Source organism: Crinia signifera, chromosome 3, assembly GCF_055691185.1.
Source record: "Crinia signifera chromosome 3, ASM5569118v1, whole genome shotgun sequence".
In the NCBI taxonomy this organism is placed as follows: domain Eukaryota; kingdom Metazoa; phylum Chordata; class Amphibia; order Anura; family Myobatrachidae; genus Crinia; species Crinia signifera.
The window spans coordinates 811,789-835,987 of record NC_139219.1 but is presented as its reverse complement, the minus strand read 5'-3'; the positions used below and the strand labels follow the sequence as shown (position 1 = coordinate 835,987).

Sequence of the window (24,199 nt, the reverse complement as noted above, 5' to 3'; positions counted from 1 at the left end):
ACCATAGTGTGGGCAGTGTGAGCCTATGGGAGACAGATGAGAACAGCGGAATGCACCATAGTGTGGGCAGTGTGTGCCTATGGGAGACAGCGATGAGAACAGAGGAATGCACCATAGTGTGGGCAGTGTGAGCGTATGGGGGACAGAGATGAGAACAGAGGAATGCACCATAGTGTGGGCAGTGTGAGCATATGGGAGACAGATGAGAACAGCGGAATGCACCATAGTGTGGGCAGTGTGAGCCTATGGGAGACAGATGAGAACAGCGGAATGCACCATAGTGTGGGCAGTGTGAGCATACGGGGGACAGAGATGAGAACAGCGGAATGTACCATAGTGTGGGCAGTGTGAGCCTATGGGAGACAGCGATGAGAACAGCGGAATGCACCATAGTGTGGGCAGTGTGAGCCTATGGGAGACAGAGATGAGAACAGCGGAATGCACCATAGTGTGGGCAGTGTGAGCCTATGGGAGACAGAGATGAGAACAGCGGAATGCACCATAGTGTGGGCAGTGTGAGCATATGGGAGACAGAGATGAGAACAGCGGAATGCACCATAGTGTGGGCAGTGTGAGCCTATGGGAGACAGCGATGAGAACAGCGGAATGCACCATAGTGTGGGCAGTGTGAGCATATGGGAGACAGAGATGAGAACAGCGGAATGCCCCATAGTGTGGGCAGTGTGAGCATATGGGAGACAGCGATGAGAACAGCGGAATGCACCATAGTGTGGGCAGTGTGAGCATATGGGAGACAGAGATGAGAACAGCGGAATGCACCATAGTGTGGGCAGTGTGAGCATATGGGAGACAGAGATGAGAACAGCGGAATGCACCATAGTGTGGGCAGTGTGAGCCTATGGGGGACTGAGATGAGAACAGCGGAATGCCCCATAGTGTGGGCAGTGTGAGCATATGGGAGACAGATGAGAACAGCGGAATGCCCCATAGTGTGGGCAGTGTGAGCCTATGGGAGACAGCGATGAGAACAGAGGAATGCACCATAGTGTGTGCAGTGTGAGCCTATGGGAGACAGAGATGAGAACAGCGGAATGCACCATAGTGTGGGCAGTGTGAGCCTATGGGAGACAGCGATGAGAACAGCAGAATGCACCATAGTGTGGGCAGTGTGAGCCTATGGGAGACAGCGATGAGAACAGCGGAATGCCCCATAGTGTGGGCAGTGTGAGCGTATGGGGGACAGAGATGAGAACAGAGGAATGCCCCATAGTGTGGGCAGTGTGAGCCTATGGGAGACAGAGATGAGAACAGCGGAATGCCCCATAGTGTGGGCAGTGTGAGCCTATGGGAGACAGCGATGAGAACAGCGGAATGCCCCATAGTGTGGGCAGTGTGAGCCTATGGGAGACAGAGATGAGAACAGCGGAATGCCCCATAGTGTGGGCAGTGTGAGCCTATGGGAGACAGAGATGAGAACAGCGGAATGCACCATAGTGTGGGCAGTGTGAGCGTATGGGAGACAGCGATGAGAACAGCGGAATACACCATAGTGTGGGCAGTGTGAGCCTATGGGGGACAGAGATGAGAACAGCGGAATGCACCATAGTGTGGGCAGTGTGAGCGTATGGGAGACAGCGATGAGAACAGCGGAATGCACCATAGTGTGGGCGTATGGGGGACAGAGATGAGAACCGTGGAAGAGTGATCAGTTGGCATCATGGATTAGAGAACAAATGAAAGTTAATCTTACGTGCTAAAAACACAGCTTTCTGCTCGTGGGCGATCACCATGAGATCATTGGTCGGTGACAGGGACAAGACGCAGTCTTGCAGCCAGTAGAAAGAAGCTGCCTTGCTTGAGGATTCTTCTTGTGCCTATGAATATTACAAAGGGACAGTGCTGTCAGAACCTTTCCCAAAGTATTAACTATTAAATGTCATTGTTGGCAGTAGAAACAAAAAATACACAATATGACGTAGATGTGGATATGATATGGTGACAGCACAGTGATAATCACATCTCCTATCATACGGTGACAGCACAGTGATAATCATACGGTGACAGCACAGTGATAATCACATCTCCTATCATACGGTGACAGCACAGTGATAATCATACGGTGACAGCACAGTGATAATCACATCTCCTATCATACGGTGACAGCACAGTGATAATCACATCTCCTATCATACGGTGACAGCACAGTGATAATCATACGGTGACAGCACAGTGATAATCACATCTCCTATCATACGGTGACAGCACAGTGATAATCACATCTCCTATCATACGGTGACAGCACAGTGATAATCACATCTCCTATCATACGGTGACAGCACAGTGATAATCACATCTCCTATCATACGGTGACAGCACAGTGATAATCACATCTCCTATCATACGGTGACAGCACAGTGATAATCACATCTCCTATCATACGGTGACAGCACAGTGATAATCACATCTCCTATCATACGGTGACAGCACAGTGATAATCACATCTCCTATCATACGGTGACAGCACAGTGATAATCACATCTCCTATCATATGGTGACAGCACAGTGATAATCACATCTCCTATCATATGGTGACAGCACAGTGATAATCATACGGTGACAGCACAGTGATAATCACATCTCCTATCATACGGTGACAGCACAGTGATAATCACATCTCCTATCATACGGTGACAGCACAGTGATAATCATACGGTGACAGCACAGTGATAATCACATCTCCTATCATACGGTGACAGCACAGTGATAATCACATCTCCTATCATACGGTGACAGCACAGTGATAATCATACGGTGACAGCACAGTGATAATCACATCTCCTATCATACGGTGACAGCACAGTGATAATCACATCTCCTATCATACGGTGACAGCACAGTGATAATCACATCTCCTATCATACGGTGACAGCACAGTGATAATCACATCTCCTATCATACGGTGACAGCACAGTGATAATCACATCTCCTATCATACAGTGACAGCACAGTGATAATCACATCTCCTATCATACGGTGACAGCACAGTGATAATCATACGGTGACAGCACAGTGATAATCACATCTCCTATCATATGGTGACAGCACAGTGATAATCATACGGTGACAGCACAGTGATAATCACATCTCCTATCATACGGTGACAGCACAGTGATAATCATACGGTGACAGCACAGTGATAATCACATCTCCTATCATACGGTGACAGCACAGTGATAATCACATCTCCTATCATACGGTGACAGCACAGTGATAATCACATCTCCTATCATACAGTGACAGCACAGTGATAATCACATCTCCTATCATACAGTGACAGCACAGTGATAATCACATCTCCTATCATACGGTGACAGCACAGTGATAATCACATCTCCTATCATACGGTGACAGCACAGTGATAATCATACGGTGACAGCACAGTGATAATCATACGGTGACAGCACAGTGATAATCACATGTCCTATCATACGGTGACAGCACAGTGATAATCATACGGTGACAGCACAGTGATAATCACATCTCCTATCATACGGTGACAGCACAGTGATAATCACATCTCCTATCATACGGTGACAGCACAGTGATAATCATACGGTGACAGCACAGTGATAATCACATCTCCTATCATACGGTGACAGCACAGTGATAATCACATCTCCTATCATACGGTGACAGCACAGTGATAATCACATCTCCTATCATACGGTGACAGCACAGTGATAATCACATCTCCTATCATACGGTGACAGCACAGTGATAATCACATCTCCTATCATACGGTGACAGCACAGTGATAATCACATCTCCTATCATACGGTGACAGCACAGTGATAATCACATCTCCTATCATACGGTGACAGCACAGTGATAATCACATCTCCTATCATATGGTGACAGCACAGTGATAATCACATCTCCTATCATATGGTGACAGCACAGTGATAATCATACGGTGACAGCACAGTGATAATCACATCTCCTATCATACGGTGACAGCACAGTGATAATCACATCTCCTATCATACGGTGACAGCACAGTGATAATCATACGGTGACAGCACAGTGATAATCACATCTCCTATCATACGGTGACAGCACAGTGATAATCACATCTCCTATCATACGGTGACAGCACAGTGATAATCATACGGTGACAGCACAGTGATAATCACATCTCCTATCATACGGTGACAGCACAGTGATAATCACATCTCCTATCATACGGTGACAGCACAGTGATAATCACATCTCCTATCATACGGTGACAGCACAGTGATAATCACATCTCCTATCATACGGTGACAGCACAGTGATAATCACATCTCCTATCATACAGTGACAGCACAGTGATAATCACATCTCCTATCATACGGTGACAGCACAGTGATAATCACATCTCCTATCATACGGTGACAGCACAGTGATAATCATACGGTGACAGCACAGTGATAATCACATCTCCTATCATACGGTGACAGCACAGTGATAATCACATCTCCTATCATACAGTGACAGCACAGTGATAATCACATCTCCTATCATACGGTGACAGCACAGTGATAATCACATCTCCTATCATACGGTGACAGCACAGTGATAATCACATCTCCTATCATACAGTGACAGCACAGTGATAATCACATCTCCTATCATACAGTGACAGCACAGTGATAATCACATCTCCTATCATACGGTGACAGCACAGTGATAATCACATCTCCTATCATACGGTGACAGCACAGTGATAATCACATCTCCTATCATACGGTGACAGCACAGTGATAATCACATCTCCTATCATACAGTGACAGCACAGTGATAATCACATCTCCTATCATACGGTGACAGCACAGTGATAATCACATCTCCTATCATACGGTGACAGCACAGTGATAATCACATCTCCTATCATACAGTGACAGCACAGTGATAATCACATCTCCTATCATACGGTGACAGCACAGTGATAATCACATCTCCTATCATACGGTGACAGCACAGTGATAATCATACGGTGACAGCACAGTGATTATCACATCTCCTATCATATGGTGACAGCACAGTGATAATCATACGGTGACAGCACAGTGATAATCACATCTCCTATCATATGGTGACAGCACAGTGATAATCATACGGTGACAGCACAGTGATAATCACATCTCCTATCATACGGTGACAGCACAGTGATAATCACATGGTTACAGCACAGTGATAATCACATCTCCTATCATACGGTGACAGCACAGTGATAATCACATCTCCTATCATATGGTGACAGCACAGTGATAATCATACGGTGACAGCACAGTGATAATCACATCTCCTATCATACGGTGACAGCACAGTGATAATCACATCTCCTATCATACGGTGACAGCACAGTGATAATCACATCTCCTATCATACGGTGACAGCACAGTGATAATCATACGGTGACAGCACAGTGATAATCATACGGTGACAGCACAGTGATAATCACATCTATCATATGGTGACAGCACAGTGATAATCACATCTATCATACGGTGACAGCACAGTGATAATCACATCTCCTATCATACGGTGACAGCACAGTGATAATCACATCTCCTATCATACGGTGACAGCACAGTGATAATCACATCTCCTATCATACGGTGACAGCACAGTGATAATCATACGGTGACAGCACAGTGATGATCACATCTCCTATCATACGGTGACAGCACAGTGATAATCACATCTCCTATCATACGGTGACAGCACAGTGATAATCACATCTCCTATCATACGGTGACAGCACAGTGATAATCACATCTCCTATCATACGGTGACAGCACAGTGATAATCACATCTCCTATCATACGGTGACAGCACAGTGATAATCACATCTCCTATCATACGGTGACAGCACAGTGATAATCATATCCTATTATAGGTTTTATTTACCATGGTCTTTCCTGAACAGCCCTCTAGGTTTACTGCCCAGTCAGGAGTATTTCTCCATAATACCTAGAATATCAGATTGCAAACACTTCTAGTTCCCCCATTTACCGCATAGGCTTCTTGCATTAGGGTTTTAGCCTTTTTATTACCTTCTCAGATTTTTTTTTTCATATTCAACTTTATTTAACATTTTCCAATACATACAGTGGTTGCGATTTTCACATTACACTGTTACATCATAGTTACCTCCCCTCCTGCATTCTACATAAGACTCCCTGACATAGCAGCAATCTCCCTCTCTCCCTCATTAGTCTAGCAATCTCCCTCATGTCACCTAGCTCACATTACACTGTTACATCATAGTTACCTCCCCTCCTGCATTCTGCAGGAGACTCCCTGATATAGCAGCAATCTCCCTCTCTCCCTCATTAGTCTAGCAATCTCCCTCATGTCACCTAGCCCACATTACACTGTTACATCATAGTTACCTCCCCTCCTGCATTCTGCAGGAGACTCCCTGATATAGCAGCAATCTCCCTCTCTCCCTCATTAGTCTAGCAATCTCCCTCATTTCACCTAGCCCACATTACACTGTTACATCATAGTTACCTCCCCTCCTGCATTCTGCAGGAGACTCCCTGACATAGCAGCAATCTCCCTCTCTCCCTTATTAGTCTAGCAATCTCCCTCATGTCACCTAGCCCACATTACACTGTTACACCATAGTTACCTCCCCTCCTGCATTCTGCAGGAGACTCCCTGATATAGTTGCAATCTCCCTCATTAGTCTAGCAATCTCCCCCTAACCCTAAGTGTCTAACCCTAAACTATTGTAACCTAACCCTCCCCTAAGTGCCTAACCCTAACTTCCCCCCCGTAAATCGAACCCTCCCCCAAGTGCCTAACCCTAGCCACCCCTCCCATAACCTAACTTTCCTACAAGTATCTAACCTGAACATCAACTCGTGTATCTGAACCCTCTCCTTAGTGTCTAACCCTAACCTCCCCCACGTAACCAAACCCTCTCCTTAGTGACTAACCCTAACCTCCCCCACGTAACCAAACCCTCTCCTTAGTGTCTAACCTCCCCCACGTAACCAAGCCCTCTCCTTAGTGACTAACCCTAACCTCCCCCCACGTAACCAAACCCTCTCCTTAGTGACTAACCCTAACCTCCCCCCACGTAACCAAACCCTCTCCTTAGTGACTAACCCTAACCTCCCCCACGTAACCAAACCCTCTCCTTAGTGTTTTACCCTAACCTCCCCCACGTAACCAATCCCTCTCCTTAGTGTCTAACGCTAACCTCCCCCACGTAACCAATCCCTCTCCTTAGTGTCTAACGCTAACCTCCCCCACGTAACCAATCCCTCTCCTTAGTGTCTAACGCTAACCTCCCCCACGTAACCAATCCCTCTCCTTAGTGACTAACCCTAACCTCCCCTACGTAACCAAACCCTCTCCTTAGTGACTAACCCTAACCTCCCCCACGTAACCAAACCCTCTCCTTAGTGACTAACCCTAACCTCCCCCACGTAACCAATCCCTCTCCTTAGTGACTAACCCTAACCTCCCCCAAGTAACCAATCCCTCTCCTTAGTGACTAACCCTAACCTCCCCCACGTAACCAAGCCCTCTCCTTAGTGACTAACCCTAACCTCCCCCACGTAACCAATCCCTCTCCTTAGTAACTAACCATAACCTCCCCCATGTAACCAAACCCTCTCCTTAGTGACTAATCCTAACCTCCCCCATGTAACCAAACCCTCTCCTTAGTGACTAATCCTAACCTCCCCCATGTAACCAAACCCTCTCCTTAGTGTTTTACCCTAACCTCCCCCACGTAACCAATCCCTCTCCTTAGTGACTAACCATAACCTCCCCCACGTAACCAATCCCTCTCCTTAGTGACTAACCCTAACCTCCCCCACGTAACCAATCCCTCTTAGTGACTAACCCTAACCTCCCCCACGTAACCAATCCCTCTCCTTAGTGACTAACCATAACCTCCCCCACGTAACCAATCCCTCTCCTTAGTGACTAACCATAACCTCCCCCACGTAACCAATCCCTCTCCTTAGTGACTAACCCTAACCTCCCCCACGTAACCAATCCCTCTTAGTGACTAACCCTAACCTCCCCCACGTAACCAATCCCTCTCCTTAGTAACTAACCATAACCTCCCCCACGTAACCAATCCCTCTCCTTAGTAACTAACCATAACCTCCCCCCATGTAACCAAACCCTCTCCTCCTATGTCATCTCACTACACCAAACGTTCAAAAACAGTTGATATTTCCTTTGGCCAATAGCAGTTACTGAATCAGAGATCATCATCAGAGTTGATAAGACAATAAATTCCATCCCTCATACCTGCTGCATACAGTAGGTCTCATCATCATCATCTTTGAATGGTCCACTGTTACCCACATTAATTTTGGTTCCAAAATCCATCTGTATTATAAACAGGGCAACCAATTTGAAATGCAGGGGCAGATTGGGAATTTATAGTGGCCCCAGGAAAAAATCCTAAGGCTGTCCTACATAGGTGTTCTGATAGTAAAGATCTGTACCCATGGATGGGTCCATGTCCTTGAGTAAAATGCTGTACCCAGAAGTCACTTCTCCCATTCTCGCCACGCTGGTCTGACAGAAGGAGGCCCCATTTTGTTCTCTCGTGAATAGACACTGGGAACAGATAACCCTCATAATGAGTACAGGAAGGTAAAGAGCGGGAACTCCCAACTTCACATTCACAAGGCACATTCACAGTGCAGGTTTAAGGCATATCCAGGCATCAGCACAGATGATCAAAATATTGAAGTCACCTGTACTTAAGAATGACTATTGCTAAGACCTGGACTGTGTGCCTTAAGGACAGAGCGTGGGAATGCCTGGTGTAGTGTATGACTGACAGACTGTATTAGGTAGAAGTCGATGAGGCCTAGTTAACATAAAATGTTATTGTGGCTATAGATATGTATTGCTTGCCATGTCATTGTAGTAACTATCCAGGCTGGAGATATGTTCTCGCTGGTATTGTACTTTTCTATCTAATACGTAAGCAATTCCAGCCTAAGAATAGATATAGAAGTACACAGCAGTGAGTGCAGGGTTAGGGGTGAGGACACGGCAGTGAGTGCAGGGTTAGGGGTGAGGAAACGGCAGTGAGTGCAGGGTTAGGGGTGAGGAAACGGCAGTGAGTGCAGGGTTAGGGGTGAGGAAACGGCAGTGAGTGCAGGGTTAGGGGTGAGGACACGGCAGTGAGTGCAGGGTTAGGGGTGAGGACACGGCAGTGAGTGCAGGGTTAGGGGTAAGGACACGGCAGTGAGTGCAGGGTTAGGGGTAAGGACACGGCAGTGAGTGCAGGGTTAGGGGTAAGGACACGGCAGTGAGTGCAGGATTAGGGGTAAGGACACGGCAGTGAGTGCAGGATTAGGGGTAAGGACACGGCAGTGAGTGCAGGATTAGGGGTAAGGACACGGCAGTGAGTGCAGGGTTAGGGGTAAGGACACGGCAGTGAGTGCAGGATTAGGGGTAAGGACACGGCAGTGAGTGCAGGGCTAGGGGTAAGGACTGTGTGATCTGTCACTGCCCGTATCCTCAATAGAGAGTATATGGGCGATGACTAGATATTTTAAGTACGCATGAAATATCTAGCCAAGCAATAGCGACGCGCGGGGACATCCATCGATATCTTTTGTGCTACATTTCAAAGCGATCTAGTTAAATCTAGTCAGATTGCTGTGAAAATAGGCAAAAATTGCTCCATGTGTAGACCCCATTGGATTGGTCTCTCGTGCCCCGTCATGTGCATTTCATGCTACACCGTCCCTACTCCTGGCATCTTACTCTATGGACGAGACCACCCAGGTAACCTCCATAAACCACCCTAAATGTATTTGTACAAATTGCTGTCATCTTACACACCCCCAAGCTCTATCTTTATGTAGCCCCTGTAAGACTGCGGGCCTGCCCTCCTTCCTTTTTGTTAGTTATTATCAAGTCCTATTTTGTTATTGCTTTGTTGCCAACAGCACCATGGAATATGCTGGTGCTATATACTGTATGTGTTAATTCAACATTACCTGCACTTTGCTTTCATTGTCTTCCCATGAGCCCCAATCCTCATTTTCCCAGCCGGACACATTATCTGCAAAGGTGCAAAACACAAATATAAAAAAAAACACCAAATATAAAAAAGTTATTCTCCATGCGCAGCCCACAGGCATGCAGCCCCACCACCCAGACCCGCAGCCCACAGGCATGCAGCCCCACCACTCAGACCCGCAGCCCACAGACCCTCCACCCAGACCAACCAACCACAAACACGCCAAATACGCAGCCCAAAGACCCACCACTCAGACCCGCAGCCCCACCACCCAGACCCGCAGCCCACAGACCCTCCACCCAGACCAACCAACCACAAACACGCCAAATACGCAGCCCAAAGACCAACCACTCAGACCCGCAGCCCCACCACCCAGACCCGCAGCCCACAGACCCTCCACCCAGACCAACCAACCACAGACACGCCAAATACGCAGCCCACAGACCCACCACCCAGACCCGCAGCCCACAGACCCTCCACCCAGACCAACCAACCACAAACACGCCAACCAGACACGCAGCCCAAAGACCCACCACCCAGACCAACCAACCACAAACACGCCAAATACGCAGCCCAAAGACCCTCCACCCAGACCAACCAACCACAAACACGCCAACCAGACACGCAGCCCAAAGATCCACCACTCAGACCCGCAGCCCACAGACCCTCCACCCAGACCAACCAACCACAAACACGCCAACCAGACACGCAGCCCAAAGACCCTCCACCCAGACCAACCAACCACAAACACGCCAACCAGACACGCAGCCCAAAGACCCACCACTCAGACCCGCAGCCCACAAACCCACCACCCAGACCCGCGGTCCACAAACACGCCAACCACAGAGCTGCAGCCCACAGAACCACCACCCAGACCTGCAGCCCACAAAACCACCACCTAGACCCGCAGCCCACAGACCCTCCACCCAGACCAACCAACCACAAACACGCCAAATACGCAGCCCAAAGACCCACCACTCAGACCCGCAGCCCACAGACCCTCCACCCAGACCAACCAACCACAAACACGCCAACCAGACCCGCAGCCCACAGACCCTCCACCCAGACCAACCAACCACAAACACGCCAAATATGCAGCCCAAAGACCCACCACTCAGACCCGCAGCCCACAGGCATGCAGCCCCACCACCCAGACCCGCAGCCCACAGGCATGCAGCCCCACCACCCAGACCCGCAGCCCACAGGCATGCAGCCCCACCACCCAGACCCGCAGCCCACAGACCCTCTACCCAGACCAACCAACCACAAACACGCTAACCAGACACGCAGCCCAAAGACCCACCACCCAGACCCGCAGCCCACAGACCCTCCACCCAGACCAACCAACCACAAACACGCCAACCAGACACGCAGCCCAAAGACCCACCACCCAGACCCGCAGCCCACAGACCCTCCACCCAGACCAACCAACCACAAACACGCCAACCAGACACGCAGCCCAAAGACCCACCACCCAGACCCGCAGCCCACAGACCCTCCACCCAGACCAACCAACCACAAACACGCCAACCAGACACGCAGCCCAAAGACCCACCACTCAGACCCGCAGCCCACAAACCCACCACCCAGATCCGCAGTCCACAAACACGCCAAATACGCAGCCCAAAGACCCACCACTCAAACCCGCAGCCCACAAACCCACCACCCAGACCCGCAGTCCACAAACACGCCAAATACGCAGCCCAAAGACCCACCACCCAGACCAACCAACCACAAACACGACAACCAGACACGCAACCCAAAGACACACCACTCAGACCCGCAGCCCACAGACCCTCCACCCAGACCAACCAACCACAAACACGCCAAATACGCAGCCCAAAGACCCACCACTCAGACCCGCAGCCCACAGACCCTCCACCCAGACCAACCAACCACAAACACGCCTAATACGCAGCCCAAAGACCCACCACCCAGACACGCAGCCCAAAGACCCACCACTCAGACCCGCATCCCACAAACCCACCACCCAGACCCGCAGTCCACAAACACGCCAACCACAGAGCTGCAGCCCACAGACCCACCACCCACACCCGCAGCCCCACCACCCAGACCCGCAGCCCACAGACCCTCCACCCAGACCAACCAACCACAAACCTGCCAACCAGACACGCAGCCCAAAGACCCACCACCCAGACCCGCAGTCCACAAACACGCCAACCACAGAGCTGCAGCCCACAGACCCACCACCCACACCCGCAGCCCCACCACCCAGACCCGCAGCCCACAGACCCTCCACCCAGACCAACCAACCACAAATACGCCAACCAGACACGCAGCCCAAAGACCCACCACCCAGACTCGCAGCCCACAGACCCTCCACCCAGACCAACCAACCACAAACACGCCAAATACGCAGCCCAAAGACCCTCCACCCAGACCAACCAACCACAAACACGCCAACCAGACACGCAGCCCAAAGATCCACCACTCAGACCCGCAGCCCACAGACCCTCCACCCAGACCAACCAACCACAAACACGCAGCCCAAAGACCCACCACTCAGACCCGCAGCCCACAGACCCTCCACCCAGACCAACCAACCACAAACACGCAGCCCAAAGACCCACCACTCAGACCCGCAGCCCACAGACCCTCCACCCAGACCAACCAACCACAAACACGCAGCCCAAAGACCCACCACTCAGACCCGCAGCCCACAGACCCTCCACCCAGACCAACCAACCACAAACACGCCAAATACGCAGCCCAAAGACCCACCACTCAGACCCGCAGCCCCACCACCCAGACCAACCAACCACAAACACGCCAACCAGACACGCAGCCCAAAGACCCACCACTCAGACCCGCAGCCCACAAACCCACCACCCAGACCCGCAGTCCACAGAGCTGCAGCCCACAGACCCACCACCCACACCCGCAGCCCCACCACCCAGCAGCTCACAGAACCACCACCCAGACCTGCAGCCCACAGAACCACCACCCAGACCAACCAACCACAGACACGCCAACCAGACCCGCGGTCCACAAACACGCCACCCACAGAGCTGCAGCCCACCGACCCACCACCGCAGCCCCACCACCCGGCAGCTCACAGAACCACCACCCAGACCTGCAGCCCACAAAACCACCACCTAGACCCGCAGCCCACAGAACCACCACCCAGACCAACCAACCACAGACACGCCAACCACAGAGCTGCAGCCCACAGACCCACCACCCAGACCCGCAGCCCCACCACCCGGCAGCTCACAGAACCACCACCCAGACCTACAGCCCACAGACCCTCCACCCAGACCAACCAACCACAAACACGCCAACCAGACACGCAGCCCAAAGACCCACCACCCAGACCCGCAGCCCACAGACCCTCCACCCAGACCAACCAACCACAAACACGCCAACCAGACACGCAGCCCAAAGACCCACCACCCAGACCCGCAGCCCACAGACCCTCCACCCAGACCAACCAACCACAAACACGCCAACCAGACACGCAGCCCAAAGACCCACCACTCAGACCCGCAGCCCACAAACCCACCACCCAGATCCGCAGTCCACAAACACGCCAAATACGCAGCCCAAAGACCCACCACTCAAACCCGCAGCCCACAAACCCACCACCCAGACCCGCAGTCCACAAACACGCCAAATACGCAGCCCAAAGACCCTCCACCCAGACCAACCAACCACAAACACGCCAACCAGACACGCAGCCCAAAGACCCTCCACCCAGACCAACCAACCACAAACACGCCAACCAGACACGCAGCCCAAAGACCCACCACTCAGACCCGCAGCCCACAAACCCACCACCCAGACCCGCGGTCCACAAACACGCCAACCACAGAGCTGCAGCCCACAGACCCACCACCCACACCCGCAGCCCCACCACCCAGCAGCTCACAGAACCACCACCCAGACCTGCAGCCCACAAAACCACCACCTAGACCCGCAGCCCACAGACCCTCCACCCAGACCAACCAACCACAAACACGCCAAATACGCAGCCCAAAGACCCACCACTCAGACCCGCAGCCCACAGACCCTCCACCCAGACCAACCAACCACAAACACGCCAACCAGACCCGCAGCCCACAGACCCTCCACCCAGACCAACCAACCACAAACACGCCAAATATGCAGCCCAAAGACCCACCACTCAGACCCGCAGCCCACAGGCATGCAGCCCCACCACCCAGACCCGCAGCCCACAGGCATGCAGCCCCACCACCCAGACCCGCAGCCCACAGGCATGCAGCCCCACCACCCAGACCCGCAGCCCACAGACCCTCTACCCAGACCAACCAACCACAAACACGCTAACCAGACACGCAGCCCAAAGACCCACCACCCAGACCCGCAGCCCACAGACCCTCCACCCAGACCAACCAACCACAAACACGCCAACCAGACACGCAGCCCAAAGACCCACCACCCAGACCCGCAGCCCACAGACCCTCCACCCAGACCAACCAACCACAAACACGCCAACCAGACACGCAGCCCAAAGACCCACCACCCAGACCCGCAGCCCACAGACCCTCCACCCAGACCAACCAACCACAAACACGCCAACCAGACACGCAGCCCAAAGACCCACCACTCAGACCCGCAGCCCACAAACCCACCACCCAGATCCGCAGTCCACAAACACGCCAAATACGCAGCCCAAAGACCCACCACTCAAACCCGCAGCCCACAAACCCACCACCCAGACCCGCAGTCCACAAACACGCCAAATACGCAGCCCAAAGACCCACCACCCAGACCAACCAACCACAAACACGACAACCAGACACGCAACCCAAAGACACACCACTCAGACCCGCAGCCCACAGACCCTCCACCCAGACCAACCAACCACAAACACGCCAAATACGCAGCCCAAAGACCCACCACTCAGACCCGCAGCCCACAGACCCTCCACCCAGACCAACCAACCACAAACACGCCTAATACGCAGCCCAAAGACCCACCACCCAGACACGCAGCCCAAAGACCCACCACTCAGACCCGCATCCCACAAACCCACCACCCAGACCCGCAGTCCACAAACACGCCAACCACAGAGCTGCAGCCCACAGACCCACCACCCACACCCGCAGCCCCACCACCCAGACCCGCAGCCCACAGACCCTCCACCCAGACCAACCAACCACAAACCTGCCAACCAGACACGCAGCCCAAAGACCCACCACCCAGACCCGCAGTCCACAAACACGCCAACCACAGAGCTGCAGCCCACAGACCCACCACCCACACCCGCAGCCCCACCACCCAGACCCGCAGCCCACAGACCCTCCACCCAGACCAACCAACCACAAATACGCCAACCAGACACGCAGCCCAAAGACCCACCACCCAGACTCGCAGCCCACAGACCCTCCACCCAGACCAACCAACCACAAACACGCCAAATACGCAGCCCAAAGACCCTCCACCCAGACCAACCAACCACAAACACGCCAACCAGACACGCAGCCCAAAGATCCACCACTCAGACCCGCAGCCCACAGACCCTCCACCCAGACCAACCAACCACAAACACGCAGCCCAAAGACCCACCACTCAGACCCGCAGCCCACAGACCCTCCACCCAGACCAACCAACCACAAACACGCAGCCCAAAGACCCACCACTCAGACCCGCAGCCCACAGACCCTCCACCCAGACCAACCAACCACAAACACGCAGCCCAAAGACCCACCACTCAGACCCGCAGCCCACAGACCCTCCACCCAGACCAACCAACCACAAACACGCCAAATACGCAGCCCAAAGACCCACCACTCAGACCCGCAGCCCCACCACCCAGACCAACCAACCACAAACACGCCAACCAGACACGCAGCCCAAAGACCCACCACTCAGACCCGCAGCCCACAAACCCACCACCCAGACCCGCAGTCCACAGAGCTGCAGCCCACAGACCCACCACCCACACCCGCAGCCCCACCACCCAGCAGCTCACAGAACCACCACCCAGACCTGCAGCCCACAGAACCACCACCCAGACCAACCAACCACAGACACGCCAACCAGACCCGCGGTCCACAAACACGCCACCCACAGAGCTGCAGCCCACCGACCCACCACCGCAGCCCCACCACCCGGCAGCTCACAGAACCACCACCCAGACCTGCAGCCCACAAAACCACGACCTAGACCCGCAGCCCACAGAACCACCACCCAGACCAACCAACCACAGACACGCCAACCACAGAGCTGCAGCCCACAGACCCACCACCCAGACCCGCAGCCCCACCACCCGGCAGCTCACAGAACCACCACCCAGACCTACAGCCCACAGAACCACCACCCAGACCCGCAGCCCACAGACCCTCCACCCAGACCAACCAAGCACAGACACGCCAACCAGACACGCAGCCCAAAGACCCACAGACCTACCACTCAGACCCGCAGCCCACAGACACGCCAACCACAGAGCTGCAGCACACAGACCCGCCACCCAGACCTGCAGCCCACAGACACACCAACCACAGAGCTGCAGCCCACAGACCCACCACCCAAACCTGCAGCCCCACCACCTGGCAGCCCACAGAGTCACCACCTATACCTACACATCACTGGGGTCGGGGCAGAAGGAGGGTGGGAGTGTTGGAGCTGCTCAGCCGGTTAGAATTACACACCACCGGGAGACTCCAGAACTCCCCTCCCCGGGAGCTGTGAAAGCAAGTAGGCAGCACTGCTCTCTGTCACAGCTCGCAGAAATCATTGAATATACCCCATTGTCTTACGGCTGTAATTTCCATTAATAATATGAGTCATTAATTGTACAATCTGCATCTCAAAGGAAACAGACTGTGTGTACCCATAGCAATCCATCTGCTGCATGTGAAGGAAAGATTTGTCAGATGCATGCAATATGAGGTCACCTGCAGATTGTACAATAATGACAAATGTAATGCTTAGGCTACTGAACAGAAAAGTATTGAGGATAACAGTCCCTACTTTAATGCCACAACATGGAACTCCAGGTTCAAAAAGTAAATAAAGGGGGAATTTTCTATGGAAACGAATGGTTAAGGCGGTGGTAGCCAACTCCAGTGCTCGAGAGCTACCAACAGTTAATGGTTTCCAGGTCTCCTCACAAAATCACAAGAGAAGTATTTAGCTCCACCTGTGGATCTTTTATAATGTGTCAGTCAGTAATCAGTGCACCTGTGTACCTGAAAGGTGAGCTGGTAAACGTGGACTGTGGGTAGTTCTCGAGGCCTGGAGTTGGCTACCCCTGGGTTAAGGCATTGCCAAACACAACAGAGGGGTCTCTGCATTTTGTGGAGGTCACCAGTTTCTGTCCAAATATAAGGCAAGCTGTCCTGGTGCCGTGTTGTGCTCTGTGCAATGTTCTATGGGGAATCCTTGTGTCCTGCCATACATGTAAATGTTACTGCGACACGTACCACCTACCTAACCTTATTGCAGGCTACATACAGCCCTACATGGCAGTGGCCTCCATCAGCAGGACAATGCCAGCATTGCTCAGGTATGGCCTAAGGAATAGGACACCTTCAGAGGTCTTGTGTAGCCCATGTCTCAATGGCTCAGAGCTGCAGCAGGAGGTGGCCTACACTAGGGGGGGCTAGAGGGGCACACCACCCAAGCATCTGATAAGAGGGGTGTGGTATGCCGGGCCAATAGTCAGGATTCTGATGTTGGGAGGTCATCCAGCACCCAATTAGAGAGAGTCACCTGGAAGAGGTAGGTGGGGTCAAACATTATAGGCATGTAAACATGGGGCCTATTATTGCCCCCTTCCCCCTCTCAGCACTACTGGCCTGCCACCCGGGTTACTCATGGCTGCCACTGCCTCCTACCCTCTCCGCCTTAAACTGTGCAACACGATGACATCGCACCACTCACCCTCTCTCCATGTGCACAGCATCTATTCCCAGACACATAGGGGCTCGGGCATTTATACACTATATCATACCTCCCAACTTTACAGCCACGGGAGGAGGGACGATCTCACAACCCCAAAATTTGGAGGGCTTTGCCTAGCAGGAAAGGGCGTGGCCTACACTCGCCATGGCCCATTTTCACCGCTGTGGGGCATGCCCAGCGGCTATGTGAGCTGCAGGATATGACCCTAGCCCCTCTGGCTGCAGGAATTCACAGGTGACAAAGGGAAGTTCTGCATTCCGGAACCGTACATAGAGGCCGGTGATGGCTTACCACCTGCCAAACTCTGCGTGCTGGAACCGTACATAGAGGCCAGTGATGGCTTACCACCTGTCAAACTCTGCGTGCTGGAACCGTACATAGAGGTCGGTGATGGCTTACCACCTGCCAAGCTCTGCGTGCTGGAACCGTACATAGAGGCCAGTGATGGCTTACCACCTGCCAAACTATGCATTCCGGAACCGTACATAGAGGCCAGTGATGGCTTACCACCTGCCAAACTATGCATTCCGGAACTGTACATAGGAGGCCAGTGATGGCTTACCACCTGCCAAACTATGCATTCCGGAACCGTACATAGAGGTCGGTGATGGCTTACCACCTGCCAAACTCTGCGTGCTGGAACCGTACATAAAAGGCCAGTGATGGCTTACCACCTGCCAAACTATGCATTCTGGAACCGTACATAGAGGTCGGTGATGGCTTACCACCTGCCAAACTCTGCGTGCTGGAACCGTACATAGAGGTCGGTGATGGCTTACCACCTGCCAAACTCTGCCTGCTGGAACCGTATATCGAGGCCGGTGATGGCTTACCACCTGCCAAACTGTGTGCTGGAACCATACATAGAGGCCAGTGATGGATTACCACCTACCAAGCTCTGCCTGCTGGAACCGTACATAGAGACCAGCGATGGCTTACCACCTGCCAAACTATGCATTCCGGAACCGTACATAGAGGCCAGTGATGGCTTACCACCTGCCAAACTATGCATTCCGGAACCGTACATAGAGGTCGGTGATGGCTTACCACCTGCCAAACTCTGCGTGCTGGAACCGTACATAGGAGGCCAGTGATGGCTTACCACCTGCCAAACTATGCATTCCGGAACCGTACATAGAGGTCAGTGATGGCTTACCACCTGCCAAACTCTGCGTGCTGGAACCGTACATAGGAGGCCAGTGATGGCTTACCACCTGCCAAACTATGCATTCCGGAACCGTACATAGAGGTCGGTGATGGCTTACCACCTGCCAAACTCTGCGTGCTGGAACCGTACATAGAGGTCGGTGATGGCTTACCACCTGCCAAACTCTGCATTCCGGAACCGTACATAGAGGTCAGTGATGGATTACCACCTATCAAGCTCTGCATTCTGGAACCGTATATAGATGCCAGTGATGGATTTCCACCTGCCAAGCTCTGCGTGCTGGAACCATACATAGAGGCCGGCGATGCTTACCACCTGCCAAGCTCTGCGTGCTGGAACCATACATAGAGGCCGGCGATGCTTACCACCTGCCAAGCTCTGCGTGCTGAAACCGTACATAGGAGGCCAGTGATGGCTTTCCACCTGCCAAACTATGCATTCCGGAACCGTACATAGAGGTCGGTGATGGCTTACCACCTGCCAAACTCTGCCTGCTGAAACCGTACATAGGAGGCCAGTGATGGCTTACCACCTGCCAAACTCTGCGTGCTGGAACCGTACATAGAGGTCGGTGATGGCTTACCACCTGTCAAACTCTGCGTGCTGGAACCGTACATAGAGGTCGGTGATGGCTTACCACCTGCCAAACTCTGCGTGCTGGAACCGTACATAGAGGTCGGTGATGGCTTACCACCTGCCAAACTCTGCATTCCGGAACCGTACATAGAGGTCAGTGATGGCTTACCACCTGCCAAACTATGCATTCCAGAACCGTACATAGAGGTCGGTGATGGCTTACCACCTGCCAAACTCTGCGTGCTGGAACCGTACATAGAGGTCGGTGATGGCTTACCACCTGCCAAACTCTGCATTCCGGAACCGTACATAGAGGTCAGTGATGGCTTACCACCTGCCAAACTATGCATTCCAGAACCGTACTTAGAGGTCGGTGATGGCTTACCACCTGCCAAGCTCTGAGTGCTGGAACCGTATATAGAGGCGGTGATGGCTTACCACCTGCCAAACTCTGCATTCCGGAACCGTACATAGAGGTCAGTGATGGCTTACCACCTGCCAAACAATGCATTCTGGAACCGTACATAGAGGTCGGTGATGGCTTACCACCTGCCAAGCTCTGCGTGCTGGAACCGTACATAGAGGTCGGTGATGGCTTACCACCTGCCAAGCTCTGCGTGCTGGAACCGTACATAGGAGGTAGGTGATGGCTTACCACTTGCCAAGCTCTGAATGCTGGAACCGTACATAGAGGCCGGCGATGGCTTACCACCTGCCAAGCTCTGTGTTATGGAACAGTACATTGGGGCCTGGTTATGGCTTACTACCTGCCAAACTGTGCCTGCTGGAACCATACATAGAGGCCAGTGATGGCTGACCACCTGCCAGACGCTGCTTGCTGGAACTGTATAAAGAGAGCTGCTGTGGCCCTGGCCTGTGTATACAAAGTGACAAAGGTGGCACCATCAGAACTTCTCATACTTTACTCTGCTGTAGTATTCCATGTATATGCAAGAAAGAAATGGGCATCTATCTGCTATATCCTGTGACTAGCAGTTAAGAGAACATTACTGTTCCAGAACCCAGCTGAAAGAACCCAGTGTCTCTATGCTCAAGTCCCCTGCCCTCTACAATGATCCATACACGTGACCTGTGGGGAATTAGCGAACACCAATCTGTGTTGCAGCTACAGTACATGGCCACACAGACCGAGATCTAAGCGGTTCTAGGTGTCAATGTTATAGCCTGGTGTTGCCAGCACATTATCCTTCTGCCACGGAGGCAGGTATTGACAGTGAGAGAGAGAATGGCCACACTCCACTGAGTGACTCAAACCCACATCATGCCCAAGCCTATCATACAATGGTCATACCCAAGCCATACTCCCATCATATCCCAGTGATACCCCCAATTATACTTCACCCATACTTCCATCATACCCCATCTATACTCCCATCATATATCAAACATACCCCCGTGACACCCCCGTCATACCCCAGCCATACAATGGTCATACCCCAGCTATAGTCCCATCATACAATGGTCATACCCCAGCTATACACCCATCATGTCTCAACAATACCCCATCATACAATGGTCATACCCCAGCCATACTCCCATCATATCTCAACAATATCCCAGTGATACCCCCATTATACCCCATCCATACTTCCATCATATCTCAACAATATCCCAGTGATACCCCCATTATACCCCATCTATACAAAAGAAAAAAGTTTGGTACCGTGTTAGCCAGTTGATAAGAAAAGTTTTATTGTTCCTCAGTGAGAAAAACAAAATAGCAATCTAGCAAATATGATACCTTTTTAATGGCTAACAAAAATAAATGTTGTTAAAATGCAAGCTTTCGAGACTTCTTAGGTCTCTTCCTCAGGCATGGTATAACAAGGTGTGTGAAGAACCACATATATATACACAGCAGAGTAGGAACAAGATGTGATGGATGGACATTCTTAAGATCAAAACAAAACAAAATAACAGAATGTGCTTGTAAATTGAGTCCTTAATTGGTTTGTAGATAAGTAGTGTGAAAGTTTTATTGTCTCTAAGTTGATGACAGACCAGAGTTAGAGCTCCGATGCCCTCACTCTCTCTGGGACAGATTCCTCAGATGTTGTAGTGGGCCATAAATCCCTCGGATAGATTCAGTCCTGTGTTAAGGGTGTCAAACGTTGTCATTAATTTGTATTCCCAGACCCTCCTGTCTCTTTGTGATTTGAAATTTCCTTTTAGTATAATCACTTTCATATGATCCTGATTGTGTCCTGGGCTGCAGAAATGTTTGGCCACAGGAAAGTGTGTATTTTTTTCCTTTATTGTGTGGCGATGGGACCTCATCCTTGCCTTAAGTTTTTGTCCTGTTTCTCCAACATACAGACCCCCAATAGGACATTTGGTGCACAGAATCAGGTACACTACATTGGTAGTAGAACATGTGAATGTCCCTGGGATCTTATAGTCCTGTTGTGTGTTGGGGATCCGTACACTGTCTGTAGTGAGGATATGGGCACAGGTTTTGCAGCTCCTTACATTGCAGGGATAGGTTCCTCTTTGTGTAATGGATGGCAGTGAACTTCGGATTATAATATTTTTCAGGTTTGCAGGTTGTCGGTAACATAGTAGTGGAGGGTCTGGGAATATTCCCAGACCCTCCACTACTATGTTACCGACAACCTGCAAACCTGAAAAATATTATAATCCGAAGTTCACTGCCATCCATTACACAAAGAGGAACCTATCCCTGCAATGTAAGGAGCTGCAAAACCTGTGCCCATATCCTCACTACAGACAGTGTACGGATCCCCAACACACAACAGGACTATAAGATCCCAGGGACATTCACATGTTCTACTACCAATGTAGTGTACCTGATTCTGTGCACCAAATGTCCTATTGGGGGTCTGTATGTTGGAGAAACAGGACAAAAACTTAAGGCAAGGATGAGGTCCCATCGCCACACAATAAAGGAAAAAAAGACACACTTTCCTGTGGCCAAACATTTCTGCAGCCCAGGACACAATCAGGATCATATGAAAGTGATTATACTAAAAGGAAATTTCAAATCACAAAGAGACAGGAGGGTCTGGGAATACAAATTAATGACAACGTTTGACACCCTTAACACAGGACTGAATCTATCCGAGGGATTTATGGCCCACTACAACATCTGAGGAATCTGTCCCAGAGAGAGTGAGGGCATCGGAGCTCTAACTCTGGTCTGTCATCGACTTAGAGACAATAAAACTTTCACACTACTTATCTACAAACCAATTAAGGACTCAATTTACAAGCACATTCTGTTATTTTGTTTTGTTTTGATCTTAAGAATGTCCATCCATCACATCTTGTTCCTACTCTGCTGTGTATATATATGTGGTTCTTCACACACCTTGTTATACCATGCCTGAGGAAGAGACCTAAGAAGTCTCGAAAGCTTGCATTTTAACAACATTTATTTTTGTTAGCCATTAAAAAGGTATCATATTTGCTAGATTGCTATTTTGTTTTTCTCACTGAGGAACAATAAAACTTACCCCATCTATACTCCCATCATATATCAAACATACCCCCGTGACACCCCCATCATACCCCAGCTATAGTCCCATCATACAATGGTCATACCCCAGCTATACACCCATCATGTCTCAACAATACCTCAGCGATACCCCCATCATACAGTGGTCATACCACATCTATACTACCATCAAATACCAAACATACCCCAGACATACTCCCATCATATCTCAACAATACCAAAGCGATACCCCATCATACAATGGTCTTCCCCCCATCATACTATGGTCATACCCTAGCTATACTCCCATCATACCCCATCATACAGTGGTCATACCCCCATCATACTATGGTCATACCCTAGCTATACTCCCATCATACCCCATCATACAGTGGTCATACTCTAGCTATACTCCCATCATACCCCAGCGATACCCCATCATACTATGGTCATACCCTAGCTATACTCCCATCATACCCCAGCGATACTCCCATCATACAGTGGTCATACACGGAGCATACTCCTTTCATCTCGCAGCCATACCCCCGATGCACCCATTGCTGCCGCCTGACTCACCAGCAGCCCTCGTCTCCTCTCGGAGCTGGGGGAACAGGAAATCCCGGACCGGCTTTAGGTCCTGAAAGCGGCAGAACTCCAGCAGGGTACAGGCCATCCCGTCACTCAGCAGCTGCTGCTGCCTCCCGGTACCGGTTCCGGCTGCTGTCACTCTCCAGATGCGGATCAGCCAAACCGGAACTGCATCATCATGGTGAGGTGTCACCGAGCCTCCGACCAAACTCCGCGCACGCGCGAGACTGGTACCTGCCGTCACGTTGATGCGTTTTTCTGTAACCATGGAGACCGAGAACAGTCATGTGACCGGAGCTCCCGGCGCCATTTTTGTATTCGGCAAGTGACCTTTCTCCACTTGTTATTTTGTTTTCGTTATTTACTGTGAGAAGAGGCTGGTGTGAGAGTAATGGCGGCCCAGCACAGTGTAACATAGCATTCACAGGAGGGAACAGATCTGGGGTAGATATATGGTATAAGGAAGGAGAAGAGAGCCAGA

General features: G+C 51.4%; 1 protein-coding gene across 2 annotated transcripts in view; it reads right to left on the bottom strand.

The window, feature by feature from the left end:
* RAB3GAP2 (RAB3 GTPase activating non-catalytic protein subunit 2) overlaps positions 1-23,921 on the bottom strand; it is a 270,922-nt gene extending 247,001 nt beyond the window's left edge. Inside the window, exons 1-3 of one of the 2 annotated variants that reach the window (XM_083175131.1) lie at positions 23,707-23,921; positions 9,999-10,063; positions 1,712-1,835 (exon numbers count right to left, since the gene is read on the bottom strand). In XM_083175131.1, coding sequence (XP_083031257.1) covers positions 1,712-1,835; positions 9,999-10,063; positions 23,707-23,803 — 286 coding nt within the window. In that variant the 5' untranslated portion in view covers positions 23,804-23,921. The remainder of the gene's footprint in view (positions 1-1,711; positions 1,836-9,998; positions 10,064-23,706) is intronic. The other variant, XM_083175132.1, reaches the window with a different exon arrangement.
* Between the last annotated feature and the right edge of the window lie 278 nt (positions 23,922-24,199).